This window comes from Taudactylus pleione, unplaced genomic scaffold (assembly GCF_031769625.1).
Source record: "Taudactylus pleione unplaced genomic scaffold, aTauple2 ptg000230l, whole genome shotgun sequence".
Classification (NCBI taxonomy): Eukaryota; Metazoa; Chordata; class Amphibia; order Anura; family Myobatrachidae; genus Taudactylus; species Taudactylus pleione.
In genome coordinates, this window is record NW_028284632.1 from 4,441,985 (window position 1) to 4,457,342 (window position 15,358).

Here is a 15,358-nt window from a genome sequence, read left to right on the forward strand (position 1 = left end):
GACTAGTCCAGGCCTTATGAGCAGTGCTGATCCCATACAACAGTACCACTCATATAAGCTCCTGACGACGGCCCTGGGTACAGCAGCCAATCCAATTAGCTTTCATGGAAATCATACACAACCACGCTCGGGTGGAAAATGATCCAGGGCTGTTATGCCTGGGGATGCATGGAAGGGGGGTGCCATTAGGGTCTCTCCAGGTTAGTAAACATGCCTCCTAACTGTCCTAGTTGTGGTGGAACAGTCTTGATTTTAGGGGATGTTTGTCCTGGCCGCTGCTTCCTTTAGTGACCGGTCTCCGTGGCAGAGCAAGGGAATCATGATGTGAGAGGGAAGGGGCTCCCAAACCTGGTAGTGTATAACACCATGCATGAAGCCTGATTGTAACACTAGTAAGGAAACGGTATCAGTACTAGGACACATTTACAGTTAAACCTTTGCTATAATATATCAATAGTATCTGTCTTTGTATGTCTCTGGTGTGCATAGCACGTAACTTAGTCCTGCCCTGCATATATGCAAACTTTTCATGAGATAACCACTTAACTGGCTGATATTTTCCCCAAAAACCACTTTAAGAACCTATTTTTAGAAATGTTTTTTTATATATATTTTATTGAAAAAAAATATGTCTAGGGGTTTCCTCGCACGCCCCCTCCCCCGTGTGTCCATAGGGTCCATTGTAAGAGTATCTCCCAACCCTCAATGTCAGTAGATCCCCCAGAGGCAATAAATAGATCCCCAGTGGCATTATATGACACCACCTACTAGTGTCCATAGGTCCATAATTTGAATGTGTGTCACTATCACCTCCCCCAGGGCAACAAACAGTTTGCTGGGCACTACCCCACCTACGGCTTCTACAAACAGTGCCAAAAGATCAAACCCTCCCCCCTCCCCCAAGACATGGCACCTCTTCCTCACCATCCTGCAGAGTGCAGCAGTGTGTGTGTCAGGGGGCTCTGATGATCCGTTCCCACTGCTCCAGCTGGTCTGCAGTCGCTTCCCATGTGACTGCTCCAATAAAGGAATTAAATGGCCTCTGAAAATAGCATACATGTTAAATCAGTACAAGACTTCTTATAATGCACACGATTGTATAGCATTCTCATAACATAATATATAATGCTGTATCCCCGGGACTGTCAATCACTGTGACATTAATGCTTTGATACCTGGGGAAGGACGGCTGTTCCTATCTGTAGGTGCATCTCTTGGGCTGGAGGAAGTAACCTAAAAGGCACGGGATTCCGGGATAACATATCGTCTGGCTGAAACAGAATAATTTGTGTCTGTTAATAACACAACTGAGATCATCTAAAGCAGTGGTGGGGAACCTTTTTTTTTTGCAGTGGGCCATTTTGATATACATAACATTATTTGCGGGCCTGGTTTAGGCCATGCCCCCTCTGCATGACGTCACATGGGGGCGGGGCCACAGTCGCCGGTGATTACAGCAATGCCCGGAGCATCCTGAGGATGCTCCAGGGAGCTGTAAGGGCAGCGGAGTGACAGTCTGAAGCATCCTAAGGACCCTCCAGGCGGCACTGCTGCATTGATTATGGCTGCAGTGTGCCATTCTAGGCACCCTGCTAGTCAAATGAGGCTAGCAGAAAAAAGCTCTGAGGGCAAGATCAAATGATACTGAGGGTCTTATAAGGCCCCCGGGCAGGAGGTTCCCCATCTCTGATCTAAACCGACGATCCCCTTTAAAAAATAAAAACCAAAGGTTATATTATCAAACGGTGAAAAGAATAAAAGTTTTCTGTCTCCGACAGCTATCATCTGTGTCTTGATATTAGTTAGCACTGATATCTCTTCCTGCAGGTTACAGCACATCATTACTCTTTGTGGCGTGCCATTATATAAATCTCAATGTGGTAACTGTTCATTTTTGTGAGAGAAAAAAAAAAAAGAGTAATAGTTTTTTTGGGGGGGGCAGCGACATGTGGAAGGGGCTTTAAAGTTCTTAGAAAAAAAACTCAGAGTATGCTGAGAGAGCCTGGTAATTACAGCTAACCAGTACAAATGATCAGATGTCTAACAAGAACATATTAGCATGAAAGCTCGCTGAGCTTTGAAATTTGATTCTGATGTTCAGTTTTACAAATGTTCTGCTGCCATGGGAGTTTAAAGGCATGAGCAGTGAATGGCAAGCACCAGTGATTTCCAAGGCCTCCGAAGATTATCTGAAATTTATAACCCACAGGAATTTTCCTTCCTTCTCTCAATTCAGCAACGTTTAATTAAAAATATTCATCAATTTGTGGCTCATTACTCCACATTGCTGGTTTTTTTATTTTTTTTTATTTTTCTCTCATTTTTTTTCATTAAAACTCCCTGGAAATCCTAGGAGTGTATGTGAGGGACAGGGAATATTTTGTATGATGGGATTACAGATGAAATATATACACACCGGTTAATGCTAATTTTTACGCAGGTTATATTAAAGTGTACTTGCTGTCAAGCACAGGGGAGACAGCCATTTTGGTGGGCTGAAGGAGTAGCCAAAAGAATCTAGTGAAATCACAATAAACCCTATGGTTTCCTTTAATAGAGTTCAGTAATTCTATATGTTAAATTTATACATTTATACCTGCATTCTCACATGATTTAGTCTAGCATACAAAATGGCCGCCTGAACCCCATAACTTAGTAATGGCAAAGGTTCCCAGTGCGTGTGTTCTGTGTTTTTCCGCAAGTAAACAAACAACAATTTTTATCTTGAAGCAGCAATCCCACATAACCTTTTCTTTATTTCAACAGCTAGATAAGTACATTTTAATACATCTGATTCTGTCATTTGGCTTAGCTGTCCTTATATAAATCATTATCTCTTTTTCAAAGTCTCTTGGAGAGCAGGCAAGTGTGGCTGCCAGTCACACACACACAGTTTTACAGCTCTCAGCATGTCATGTGATGGCTGAGAGGATTTTACAGTGCACAAATGCAGATTGAATTCAGAGAGACATTTCAAAGTCTCTCCGCTCACTAAATCACGTGCTGTGAGAATGTCTTTGTAGTTGACATGACACTGTGCAAACTCTGCATAATTAGAAAACACTATTAGCAGCCTGAAGAAACAAACCATAGAAAAATGGTAATTACCAAAATAATTTTAGGGTTAGGTTAGGGGCTCCCGGGAGGGATTTAGGATTAGGCACCCCCCTGGAAGGGTTAGGCTAGGGAAAGGGGGGGTTAGGGATAGGCACCCCTCCCGGGAGACTTAGGTTTAGGTTGCGGGGAAGGGGGGGGTTAGGTTTAAGCTTTTACAGGGGGGGGTTAGGGTTAGGGTAAGGCACCCCTTAGGGACGGTTAGGGTTGGGGGGGGGGTTAGGTTAGTAATAGTTTAAATAATTACATGTCGGGATGTTCACTACCGGTCTTCCAGCGTCGGGTATTTCATACCGATCCCATCCTCATACTACACTATTGCTGCAGTCACACCAAACAGCCCCTCTTGGCACGCAAGGTCCCATGCGACTCAGCTTGCGCCGAGCGTCTTTATCGCCACAAAAAGCGTCTTAGTGATAAAGACGCACCAGGAGACTGCTTTGATGAATGTGATTTGCGACACTTGTATATTTGTGCACGATTGAGTCAGAATCTGTATACACACTGCAATGCAGAGGTGCAGCTTTTTCCCACGCCAAGTTCTGTTGTGCTTCATTTATAGACACAGTCGGACACAGCTATACAACTGTTGCTTATCAAATGAATCAGTACAGTCTCCTGGTGTGTCCTAGTCACATCGCATTGCAACTAACAGCCGTAGGTTATACTGTACTACATATTTTTATAAAATGCAGTTGATACATTGGGTATGTTATACCATATATGTGCTAAGACGTGGGGAAATTTCACTACATGTTAGCAGCGTATTGTACAATGTAATAATATACTCACTGAAATATAGGAATAGAAAAAAAAAAACAATTGTAATTCAGTAGTGGCCAGGAGCCAGGTCGTGTCTGAAATGTTGCGCTTGGAGTCTTTTCTATAGATTTTAATGGGGCCTAGAGAATTTTGTAGACAGGCTCCTGAAGTTTGTTGTACTGTATATTATTTTATCTTTACTACTTCACCCAATTTTTGGTACATTGGAGAAAATGGGCAAATGGTCACACATTATATTTTTCTTTCACGCAGTTATTGCAGTTCATTCGTCATTGTGAGTATAGCCACTAATCCATTATAACGATCGTTCAATATGAGCTTTGTGTGCTGAATGTGGAATTGAGGCTAAAGGAAGGAACAGTTTCATCCAAGTAATATTACAGTCTTGTATATAAAATGTTAATAAATTGCGGCTAAAAGTACAGCTGTTAATACGATTAACCATTTAGCTGCCTTAATAAAGTTGCTTAATCTACCGATCACCGCTGATAGGCATTCATCCATTTCTAATTAGAATTTAATGACGTGTGCAGCCCGTCATAGAGAGCTAATTAATGATAATCCTTGCTATAGAGACACAAAGGACACTTAATGTGATTATCCAGCAGGTGATCTGTATGTTACCTAAAATACACCTGTGGATAACATTGTGTTTCTCTGGTTTTAGGTTAACACACAATGTGACATTTACTTCTTAATTTAAATATCTTATTAGGTAATTATGTAATGACTTGATTTACTGTCAGTGATGTAACATAGAGAGATTCTCTAACACCATAGACACAGTGACCAGGATGAGTCAGGCTGCGTTCTCTGGACATGAAGTAAATGGACCTGATGTGATCAGAGATTATTGATCTGTATGACAAACACGCTGTCAAAGCTTGAAACATTGGTGCGTGTACTCACTGCATATTTAGTAACTACATCCATGGCCAGAAGTTATGAGAATGACACAAGTATTGGTTTTCACAAAGTTTGGTGCTTCAATATTTTTAGACCTTTTTGTCAGATGTTACTAGGGTGTACTGACCTAAAATCATAAGCATTTCATAAGTGTCAAAGGTTTTTATTGACAATTACATTAAGTTTATGCAATGAGTCAATATTTGCAGTGTGACCCTTCTTTTTCAAGACCTCTGCAATTCGCCCTGGCATGCTGTCAATCAGCTTCTGGGCCACATACTGACTGATGGCCGCCCATTCTTGTCTAATCAGTGCTTGGAGTTTGTCAGAATTTGGGGGTTTTTGTTTGTCCACCCGCCTCCTGAGGATTGGCTACAAGTTCTCAATGGGATAAAGGTCTGGGGAGTTTCCTGGCCATGGACCCAAAATTTAGATGTTTTGTTCCCCGATCCACTTAGTTATCACTTTTGCCTTATGGCAAGGTGCTCCATCATGCTGGAAAGGCATTGTTAGTCACCAAACTGTTCTTGGATGGTTGGGAGAAGTTGCTCTTGGAGGATGGTTTGGTACCATTCTTTATTCATGGCTGTGTTCTTAGGCAAAATTGTGAGTGAGCCCATTCCCTTGGCTGAGAAGCAACCCCACACATGAATTGTCTCAGGGTGCTGGGCTGCTGTGTTGTAAGAGGGGGGGAGGGGGGGCAGCTCCGGACCCGGGCCCCTCCAGCAAGCCCGGGCCCGGGTAATTAGTACACGCCCCCCCTCTCTGCGCCCCTGCTATCATACCAAGTACTGCACACACTATGTCGGTCCCGTCAGGAGGGGGGCGCTCGGAATTTGTAGAGTTATGGAAATCGGCCTGATCCTGCATATAGGAAACATCACCTCAATGACTGAAGTCCAGGTGATCGTTTGAAACTAAGCAACTATCGTGTAGTGCAGGGGTGTGCAGTAAGCTGCTCTCCAGCTGTTGTTAAACTACAAATACCAGCATGCATTGCAGTTTTAGCATGTCCAAATAGTAAAACTGTGGCATGGCATACTGAGATGTGTAGTTCTACAACAGCTGTTGTAGGGGGCACTTATTGCCCACCCCTAGTGTAGTGTGTACTCCCCACATCTGATGTTATCAGGATCGGTTCATTCATCAGGATTGGTCTAGTCATTGGCAGATCTGCCAGGTGTGTAGCTAGCTCTACTATGGCAGATATATGTCTCAGATGTCACCATACATGTACTGTATATACTGTAGACTAGGGCTGAATAGGTCAGAACAAAGCATGACTGAACACAGACCACATACGTACATGGTCAGATGTATGTACCATACAACTAAATTCACCCTCCATATCGACAGGCATCTGATGGTTCATCAATATATGTTGATCGGGATCAATTGTCTTTATGTTCCATACATGCTAATTGGTCAACAGAAAAACGCAGTGTGTATTGGCACCATTAGCGCCAGTTGTACAATACAGAGATCCCCATTTTAACCAGATTCTGAACATGTATATAAGTGACTGAAGGGAACCTTTATTTTGGTTGTCTAGGACAAGAGTGTCTCATGGAAGGAGCCTCACAGAGGTAATAGATCACTTGACGAGTTCCCTAGCACAGGACCGCTGCAGCACAGGTGAGTGCTCACTGGATTGTTCTACTTTCTGTCACTTGCGAAGCTTTATTAAACTTTTCTATTAATTAGGGTGCAAGTTCTTTTGTACTTGTCGCTTTATTATTTTTTAACTTCTATAGCTTTGTTTTTAGAAATTGAGAATAAAATAATTGGCCAGTTCACTCTGCACTCCCGAGTAGTTATAATTGTGCACCCTCTACATCAGGGGTGGGGAACCTTTTTTCAGCCGAGGGCCATTTTGCTATATATAACATTATTCGCAGGCCTGGTGAGGCCATGACCCCTCTGTGTGACGTGACACGGGGGCGGAGCCACAATTGCCGGTGATTACAGCAATGCCCGGAGCAGGAGCTGTAAGGGCAGCGGTGTGACCTTCTGAAGCATCCTAAGGACGCTCCAGGCGGCACTGCTGCATAGATTCTGGTGCCATTCTAGGCACCCTGCATGCCAGATGAGGCTAGTAGAAAAAAGCTCAGAGGGCCAGACCAAATGATTCCGCGGGCCTTATACGGCCCCGGGCCTGAGGTTCCCCGTCCCTGCTCTACATTAATTCATGGATTTTTCATTGCTGAAAGCAAGCACCTGTACATGTAGCAGTTCCTTGTTTCATATTAGATTGTAAGCTCTTGTTATTAGAGTGCTAATTCCGTTTGTCTGAATTTACATTCAATATTGTAATCCTGAATTGTAGTCAGTGTATGTTTATCTCACCAGGTACAGTTCTGAAGAATATGTTGACACTTCATTAATAAAATAATAATTATTATACCATCAAGCAAGGTAAAAAATATTGCCTCAGGCAGTGAAGACGGGAACTGCAGAGCGTGACTGTGCTTAGCTGCTATGTAAAATGCCACTTGTGCCTCAGAGTCATGTCAGGGAATATAGTTATGGCTGCCAGGCCCTGGGCCTTGAGGTATATTCTCCATCTGAGAATACATTTAGCTGCATCTGAAGGAGGACATTTTACACAATACATGAAAATATTTTCTCATTATTAATTATTCCTTAAAATCCAAATCTTTGTCGCCTCCACATTAGAAAGGGAAAACCTGTGACATTAATATGTAGAACCACCAATGTTTGCCTATGAGACGATAGACCAGGAGGAAGCAGAGAAGACCAGAATCCACACAAATGTAGGACTATTAATGCTGGCGATAGAGGAAACTTATCGAAGTCTCATGTGATCTTACGGAGCCTCTCATGATCTCAGAAATTGTCAATGCTTAGCAAAAACACACAAATTGGTGTCCTCAAACTCATGGGGACCATGTAATATCATTGTTGTGGGAATTACTTGGTCTGTTCTAATTAATTTATGTGGATAAACTTCTAAGAGAAAAAGGCTTTTCATATAATTATATAGTATAATATTTTATATAAAATGTATTAGTTATTCATGGCAAAACCAACTCAATGCAAAAAGTGGGCCAGTCATTTAGGCTATGAAAGTCTCCAATATCTCCGGTTGTGATGGTTATGCTGTCTATTTGACCTCTGGCACTACTAACAGTGCATGACGACCTGTAGCCACAGGGTAAGATAACAAGTAGCCCATTTGTGATATCAGAGTAGTCTGTTGCTTGTCATGGAACCGGTGGAGCTATCACTTTGATGTCAGTTTGTATGTAGGCCATTAGGTGGCCATACTGTTTTATACATGATATTATCATAGGGGTAGTAGTAGTAGGGTCCAAGACACTTTAAAAGTTGAAATGTGTAGTGTAGATGCAAGGGACACCCCAAAATGTATGCTGACACCAACTGATCGGGGTTGAAGCTTCCAGTTCACGTCTGATGTGTTCTAGAAAGAGAAGTAGTGTTATGCTCTCCAGATATGGTCCCTGGTGAGACGCATAAGTAGTTGATTTAATGCCCAGGTTATCTGCGCCAGAGTGACATTATAAAGACCCTGGTATGGGGAGTAAATTCCAAAGCCAATGTACGCAGGGGAAGTATATTGAGCAGTAGATGACAAACTCTAGTGTAGTGTTCAGCTGACAAGCACCAGGTATTGCGTTTCTCGCAGGATCTGCACTGCAAAAGTCTGGAAAATTCAGATATATAACCAGAGGGAGAGGCAAGGAAGAATCCTTTGCAGAGATGGGCATAGCCGGTGACAGTCACTGATAAGGGCAGAGCTGCTGGCATGAGCTGCTCTCTCAGTCTCCAAGAAATGCCTCAGCTAAGTGGAGTTTGTGGCAGCCACAGGTTCCTCTCTAGGGGGTATACTTACTAAAGTGCGGGTTTACAAAAGTGGAGATGTTACCCATAGCAACCAATCAGATTCTACTTATCATTTATCTAGTACCTTCTAGAAAATGACAGCTAGAAACTGATTGGTTGCTATGGGCAACATCTCCACTTTTGTAATCCTACTTTAGTAAGTATACCCCCAGGTCTCAGCAGAGAAATTGTCGCTGGTCTTCGGGCAAACACAGTATTTGACACAGGCATTTGACACAGCAATTCTTTAAAATTGTCAAATAACATAAAAAAAGACCCCGGCAGAACCAGGAACATCAGCAAGTTGACTCAAAGTATGTGAAGTATTGTTACGTGATTGGCTGCATACTGTACTCGGAAATATTGGTTCAGCCAATAAAATTGCTGCTGCCACCCTATGTAGCCAGAAAGATATCCCCATTGACATGTTAATGGTTACTTCATTTTGAGGGCTCTTTATTCTTGACAGATTTGTATAATAATGTTCTTGTTAAATATGTCCTGACTTAAAATTTCCCTTGGCTCCTATGTCTCCCAGAATGCATCTTGATTACAAATGTACCCTTTTAAACGATCTGTTCCCACATCTTGGCCACGTGACTACAGAGAGCCTTAGCCCAGCCTGTCAGTTTCCCAGTCACAATCTAGAAGCTAGAACAGCGCAGTGCACGAGACAGAGAATCTCCACCGTGTTCCCTCTTTATCTAGTCATTCTGCCTGTAGGCACACTTCTCGTGTAATGGGACAGTACATTCACGCTCCTCAGAGAGACATTCCCGCTTGTTCAGTCTATTTAGGTAACAGCTCCTTTTAATTAAATCCACTGGTAGTAAAAATTTATTTTATAACTTGGGGGCTGGAGAATGCAGAGCTTTGCTCTACGGATGCAGGAAGAGATTCTTTACCTGCTACTGCTTACTCCCACCTCAGAATCAGCCCGGTATGAGCTCATTCAATATTCATCCTGCTACTAGTTCCTAGTAAATGAATAAACTCAATTCTACTGAATATTGGTTTAGCCCACAAAATGGCTCCCTCCGTTGTGAGTAGACACAGGCAGGACTTTTATTATAAAGAAGTGGGACAGTATGAAGGATGGCAGATGTGGTCAGTAATCCTCATAGGTGAGCGCTTAAGTGCAAATGTCAAATCAGAAGGGAGGAATGTAAGCTTCAAATTTTAGACTGCTACTACAAATCGAGGTTAATAGGTAATAGCACTACAGACATGTTCTGCTATCAAATCCATGAAATTCAATTGAATGCCGAGGCAATAGTACATTTTGAACTTCGCGACTCTACATCATCTTTACAGCCCAATACTGACTACAGGAGGGAACACTCACTGACCCGTCTCACTGAGAGCGTCTTCCTATAGTCACTATATAAAGAGCACAGTGGCTGCATCAGGGTCGGATCAGATACTGGGGAGGGGGTACTTCTCTCTCTCATTTGTCTCCCTATAGGGCCTGCTGCTAGTCACTAAGCTTCTCATACAGGGGGAGATGTATCAAACCTTTGAGAGAGTTAAAGTTGAGAAGTTGCCCATAGCAACCAATCAGCTTCTAGCTATCATTTGTCTAGCACGGCCTATTAAATGACAGTTTATCGCTCTCAAAGGTTTAATACATCCACCCGACAGTCTGTGAGGCCAGAAGCACCTGGTGTGAGTATCTTCTCCCTTCTGCAGGCTTTACAGGTAAATCGGCTGTGGTTGGGTTGGGTTGGGTTACAGGTGACCCTGCAAGGTATGGTCTCTGATATAGGATCTGAGGCTCAGGTACACTCTCTATAAATTACATTACAGTTTACATGCCGCTTCTGTCGTTAGGAGCATCCTGTAACCTGTAGGTGTCGCGGTTCCCTCATGCAATGACATCACCTTTCTCACGCTTCCTCCACAGCCGCTCGTTCTCACAGGATAAATCCGTACACTTGGACAATGGTGAGTTCTGGAGTAATAGAGCAGCTGCATACAAAGGAAAGAGTCATAGGGTGATATTTGAAGAAAGCATGGAGAAAATCTACAGGAACATGTACAGAAATGCACTGAACCCAAATGCCAACAGAAAGTCCCATCACTCCTAGGATCGTGGGTGAATGTGCCCGTCCCATCTCTCCAGGTCCTGCCACACTTGGATCCAGTGATCTCTGACAAGACTCCTATGTACTGTGTGCCATTTGCATAGCCAAGCCTGTATGCTGGTGCCTGCACTAATGACTGTAATCTATTCCCCTACTGTTCTCTGGCCATCCTCCTGGCTCCTGTGTACATGGTACAAGTTGCCTGCATTACTGTATTACACCTTCCTTGGACCAAAGTTAATGTTATCACTTGTTTTATATATATATTATGTAGGTTATATATTCAGATAACGCACAGTTACTACTCACAATAATATTTCAATGTAAGACTTTGGTATGGTTTAAGTGCATCCGCCTACACAGTACTAAAGACGTTATGGGAGAGCTGTACAATATTAAACCTTCGAAATGCGGCAATTGAAGAAGTTGCCCCATAGCAACCAATCCGGTTTTATCTATCACTTACAGAATGTACTAGAATAGTGGTTCTCTAATTCAGTCCTCAGGACCCCACACAGGTCACGTTTTCCAGGTCACCCAGCAGGAGCACAGGTGTACTCATTACTCACTGACACATTTTAAAAGATCCACAGGTGGAGCTAATTATTTCACTTGTGATTCTGGGTGGAGACCTGGAAAACATGCACTGTTTGGGGTCCTGGGGACCGAGTTTGAGAACCTGTGTACTAGATAAATGATAGCTAATATCTGATTGGTTGCTGTAGGTAACTGCTCCACTTCCTACATTTTCATACATCTCCCCCTATGTAAGTTGAGCCATGAAACAAAATGTGAAACCAGTGAGATCACTGTAGCAGGACGTTGTTATTGCACTATATGGCTGCTTCCACTATATGTAACGAGTGCACTTTAAACTGCTGGCAGTATGGCTGAATTACTGCAGTCACTCCTTGTTTCTCGTTATATTTGAGACACTGACTGACTATTATAGTTACCCAAAATAATTTTTTGTAACAGGTGTATCCTCTTTAGCATCTTGCAAATCTCCAATTGCAGAAAGTGCCAACGAAGTGCAACCTCCGGCTTTCAGATCTCAGTAGCACAAACGTAAAGTATTATTGGATGGCCAAAATACAATACACATAGTGACACAGATAAATGGTTCATATGTAGCATGCTTGTCTACTTTTCTTACTTTGCATCTGGGAGATGTGAAGACGAGGTATAGTAGGAAAAGAAGTGGGTGAGCTCAACATAGTAACAGGGAAGAGGTCCACCCTGTGCCGGCCCACGCCAAGTAAACCCGTGACGCCATGACATCACGTCTAGAGGGTGAGCCGCCACCTCTGGGAAGTAGAGCTCTGGGCAACTCTGCAGGGTGCCTGCCTTGACCTTTGGACCCTCCGGGCGGCTCTGCAGTAGCGCTGCAGGGTACCTACCTAGACCGTCTAAAACAGTGTCATGGTGTGAACACCTCATCAAACCCCTGGCATGCATTGCTTGCAGGTGTGGGTGGTGCTTATCATGTCCCCACCCACCTTGTTCTAAGTAAAGGCCCCCATACATCAGAGATTGGTTGTAGCAATCGTGCGATTTGCACTCGATTGTGTATAACAATCTTTCCCTTTTCCAATCGATTGTGGCAATTCTGCAATCGATTGAAAAAGGGAAAGATTTTTATACACAATCGATTGCAAATTGCACAATTGCTGCAATCAATCTCTGATGTATGGGGGCCTTAAGTGTTCTCCAGGAGATCTGTCCTCCATGTGGGGGCAGTAGGCAGCTATCAATTATAGCTTAATTTGATATATAGATACAAATAGAACAGACCTCCTGTGTAATTTTTACTTTACCATGGAAAGTTAGTGAATTTCTGTTGGTGAGCTAGGTATCCCCTCATGTAATTGCATCTAACGGGAGAGCATGACTGCTCTGTGTTTTGTACATTATCCACAACTGCACATAATAGCATCATCACTGTATGATCTAAGGGGCAGCAAACACTCTTATTATCACTTTGTCTACGTCTCATATATGTCCCCCAATATTCAGTGTCATAAATTTTCCCAATTATTATTTTTTTTTTTTACTTAGGAACCGTCTAAAAGTCTTTTATCTTTCTTGAAGTATTCTTAGTATTATGTATTTTTTATTGCATTTTAAATAAATATATATGATGCCGAAATTGTCTGAAAACATGAACACGAAGGGAGAAAGATATAGTAACATACATACAAGGGGAAATATGTTACTGAAGATGTGATAAGGGGATGAAATCGCCTATCTGGGATCCCATTATCCACAATATTCAGAAAATTAAAAAATGTACTTAATTGTTATTTGCCGCTATGGGGAATGGTGGAATCCTCCATCTTGTGTCAAATAAAAAGAGGCGTAACCTCATTTAATGCGGTAGGTTTTCTAGTTTAGAAAGTGGTAGGCCTTCGTTGGGCTACCATATTACTACACATTGTAAGCATTTACCTGCTTTATCATTTCCTTGTGGTGTTTCTGAAAAAAAAATCACATTTGCCTTTAGTTCAGATGCAGTTTCAATAAAAAATTTTTTTTGGCTATTTTGGTTTCATTTAGTTTCACTTAAGATTAGCAAAAAGACTAAGGGGAATCCAGTTACCTGCACTAAATACCCGCACCACGTAGAGAAATGCTATTCAATAAAATAGCATTTTCCCTGTGCGGTAAATCAGGGTATTAACACAAGGAAACCCACTGATTCCGCATAAACTGCAGAGTCAATAGGTTTCCCCGCATGTTAAACCTCCAATTGTGCCTTTTTCTCACACATTTTTCCTCGCGGCTCCTGAAGCTGCGAGGAAACATCCACTTAGGGGAAATGACGCGCAGGGTTAACCCCGTATTAAAGATAAAATTGTGAAGTCCGCTCAGCTTCTTGGAGTTCCAAAGTCCAATAGATTTATTTGCACAAATACAAAGAGTACCGCCCCTTACAATGCGCATGTGCTATTGGCATCAACACAAGGCTTCAATTCTGAACGCACTGACTTTCAGGGTCAGTGTGGTTCAATTTATACACAGCAAACAAAAATACTTCTAATCCCTATAGTATCTTGTATATTTCAAAAACCTGAATGCCTCTTACCTGGGCATTCACCTCGATACCTCACATGGGTACCCCACGTTTTTAAAGCGACGTGACCTCCACTTTTTTAACAATATTTCCAACGCACAATTTACATACACTTTTTCCTGTACAGGAATTTTCTATTGCTGGTAGGTTATTCCCAGAAACTTCTAACAATTTAGTTCAGTATGCTATACTATAGCAGAACAAATATAAACATTTGAATTTAGTGGCAAACCGTAAATGCAATATGTACTTAACTGTAAGACTCAGCCGCTTATGCATGAACATAACCACCAATTTAAGTACACAATCTCTTTACATGATAAGAAAACTAAAAATAAAAAAATCACAATTGGACTTTTATAGGAATTAGGTTTACCAGCACCAGATGAACTTTAAGAGAACGATTTGCATTCTTACCTTAAAGATACTTGTGCTGGTTAAACTTAATTCTGGGGCAGTACTCTTTCATTTTAGATATCTTTCCTATTTAAAATATATACTGAAGATTCTGTTATCAGTGTGACTGGCTCAGAGCTTTTCATCTGCTAATTAGCCTATTTAGTAAACTAGCACAGAAACAGTAAATGGTGAATTTTACACTGAACAATACTATGTTGACTAAAATGGTTAAAAGCTTATGGCAACGTAACTACTAGGCAGAAAGTTATTTTAAAACAGCAAATATCTACGCAGACTAAGCAATTTATTTTACCTTGTCCCAAATTCTTCTCTGCACCTTTTTAACCCATAAAGCAGGAATTCGGGGTATCAAATACACAGAATTCGCAGTATCAAAAAGGGTGGAAGATGCGTCACAAAAAGGGAAGAAAAATTTGTTCTATATCTTAATACCATCTGTATTAAGATATAGAACAAATTGTTCTTACCTTTTTGTGATGCGTCTTCCACCCTTTTGGTATTACTAATAGAGTGATGAGAGATCTCCTCACGAGCCCCCAATTATTAAAGATAAAATAATTGTGAAGTCCGCTCAGCTTCTTGGAGTTCCAAAGTCCAAAAGATTTATTTGCATAAAGAAATACAAAAAGTACCGCCCTTACAATGCACATGCGCTGTTGGCACCAACACAAGGCTTCAATTCTGAACGCACTGACTTTGGTACACTTTATACACTGCAAACAATACAGGAGTAACCTTAGTAACACATATTACAGTTCAGATAAACTGGTCACTACATAATAGATTACAGGTCAAACAATGCAACTGGTCAACCTTTCAAACTGTCTTCCTGAGTCGTGGTAACCGCTTGCTTGTCATCATTGTCGTATCCATTTGTGCTTATGCCCTCAGCGCTCGCCACTCAGAGTGGGAAGATGGTAGGTAACAGTTTACAGTTAAAAACAGGTTCTTATGGAAGCATATGCATTTACCAAACAAGCTGTAACTACAAACAATGGGCCTGATTCAGACCCACTCGCGAGCGGCTGTCCGCTCGCAAGTGGGTCGATGGTCTGCACTGAGCATGCGCACGACGGAGGGAGCTCCGTCGTGCGCATGCGCCAGACACGACGAG

General features: G+C 42.1%; 1 protein-coding gene across 2 annotated transcripts in view; it reads left to right on the top strand.

Annotated features, from left to right (window-relative positions):
• SPATA6 (spermatogenesis associated 6) overlaps positions 1-12,299 on the top strand; it is a 161,356-nt gene extending 149,057 nt beyond the window's left edge. Inside the window, exons 9-10 of one of the 2 annotated variants that reach the window (XM_088479347.1) lie at positions 6,356-6,438; positions 10,571-12,299. In XM_088479347.1, the coding sequence (XP_088335473.1) occupies positions 6,356-6,438; positions 10,571-10,754 (267 nt within the window). In that variant the 3' untranslated portion in view covers positions 10,755-12,299. Of the gene's footprint in view, positions 1-6,355; positions 6,439-7,152; positions 7,402-10,570 lie in introns of those variants that run through there. The other variant, XM_088479348.1, reaches the window with a different exon arrangement.
• The last annotated feature ends 3,059 nt before the right edge of the window (positions 12,300-15,358 follow it).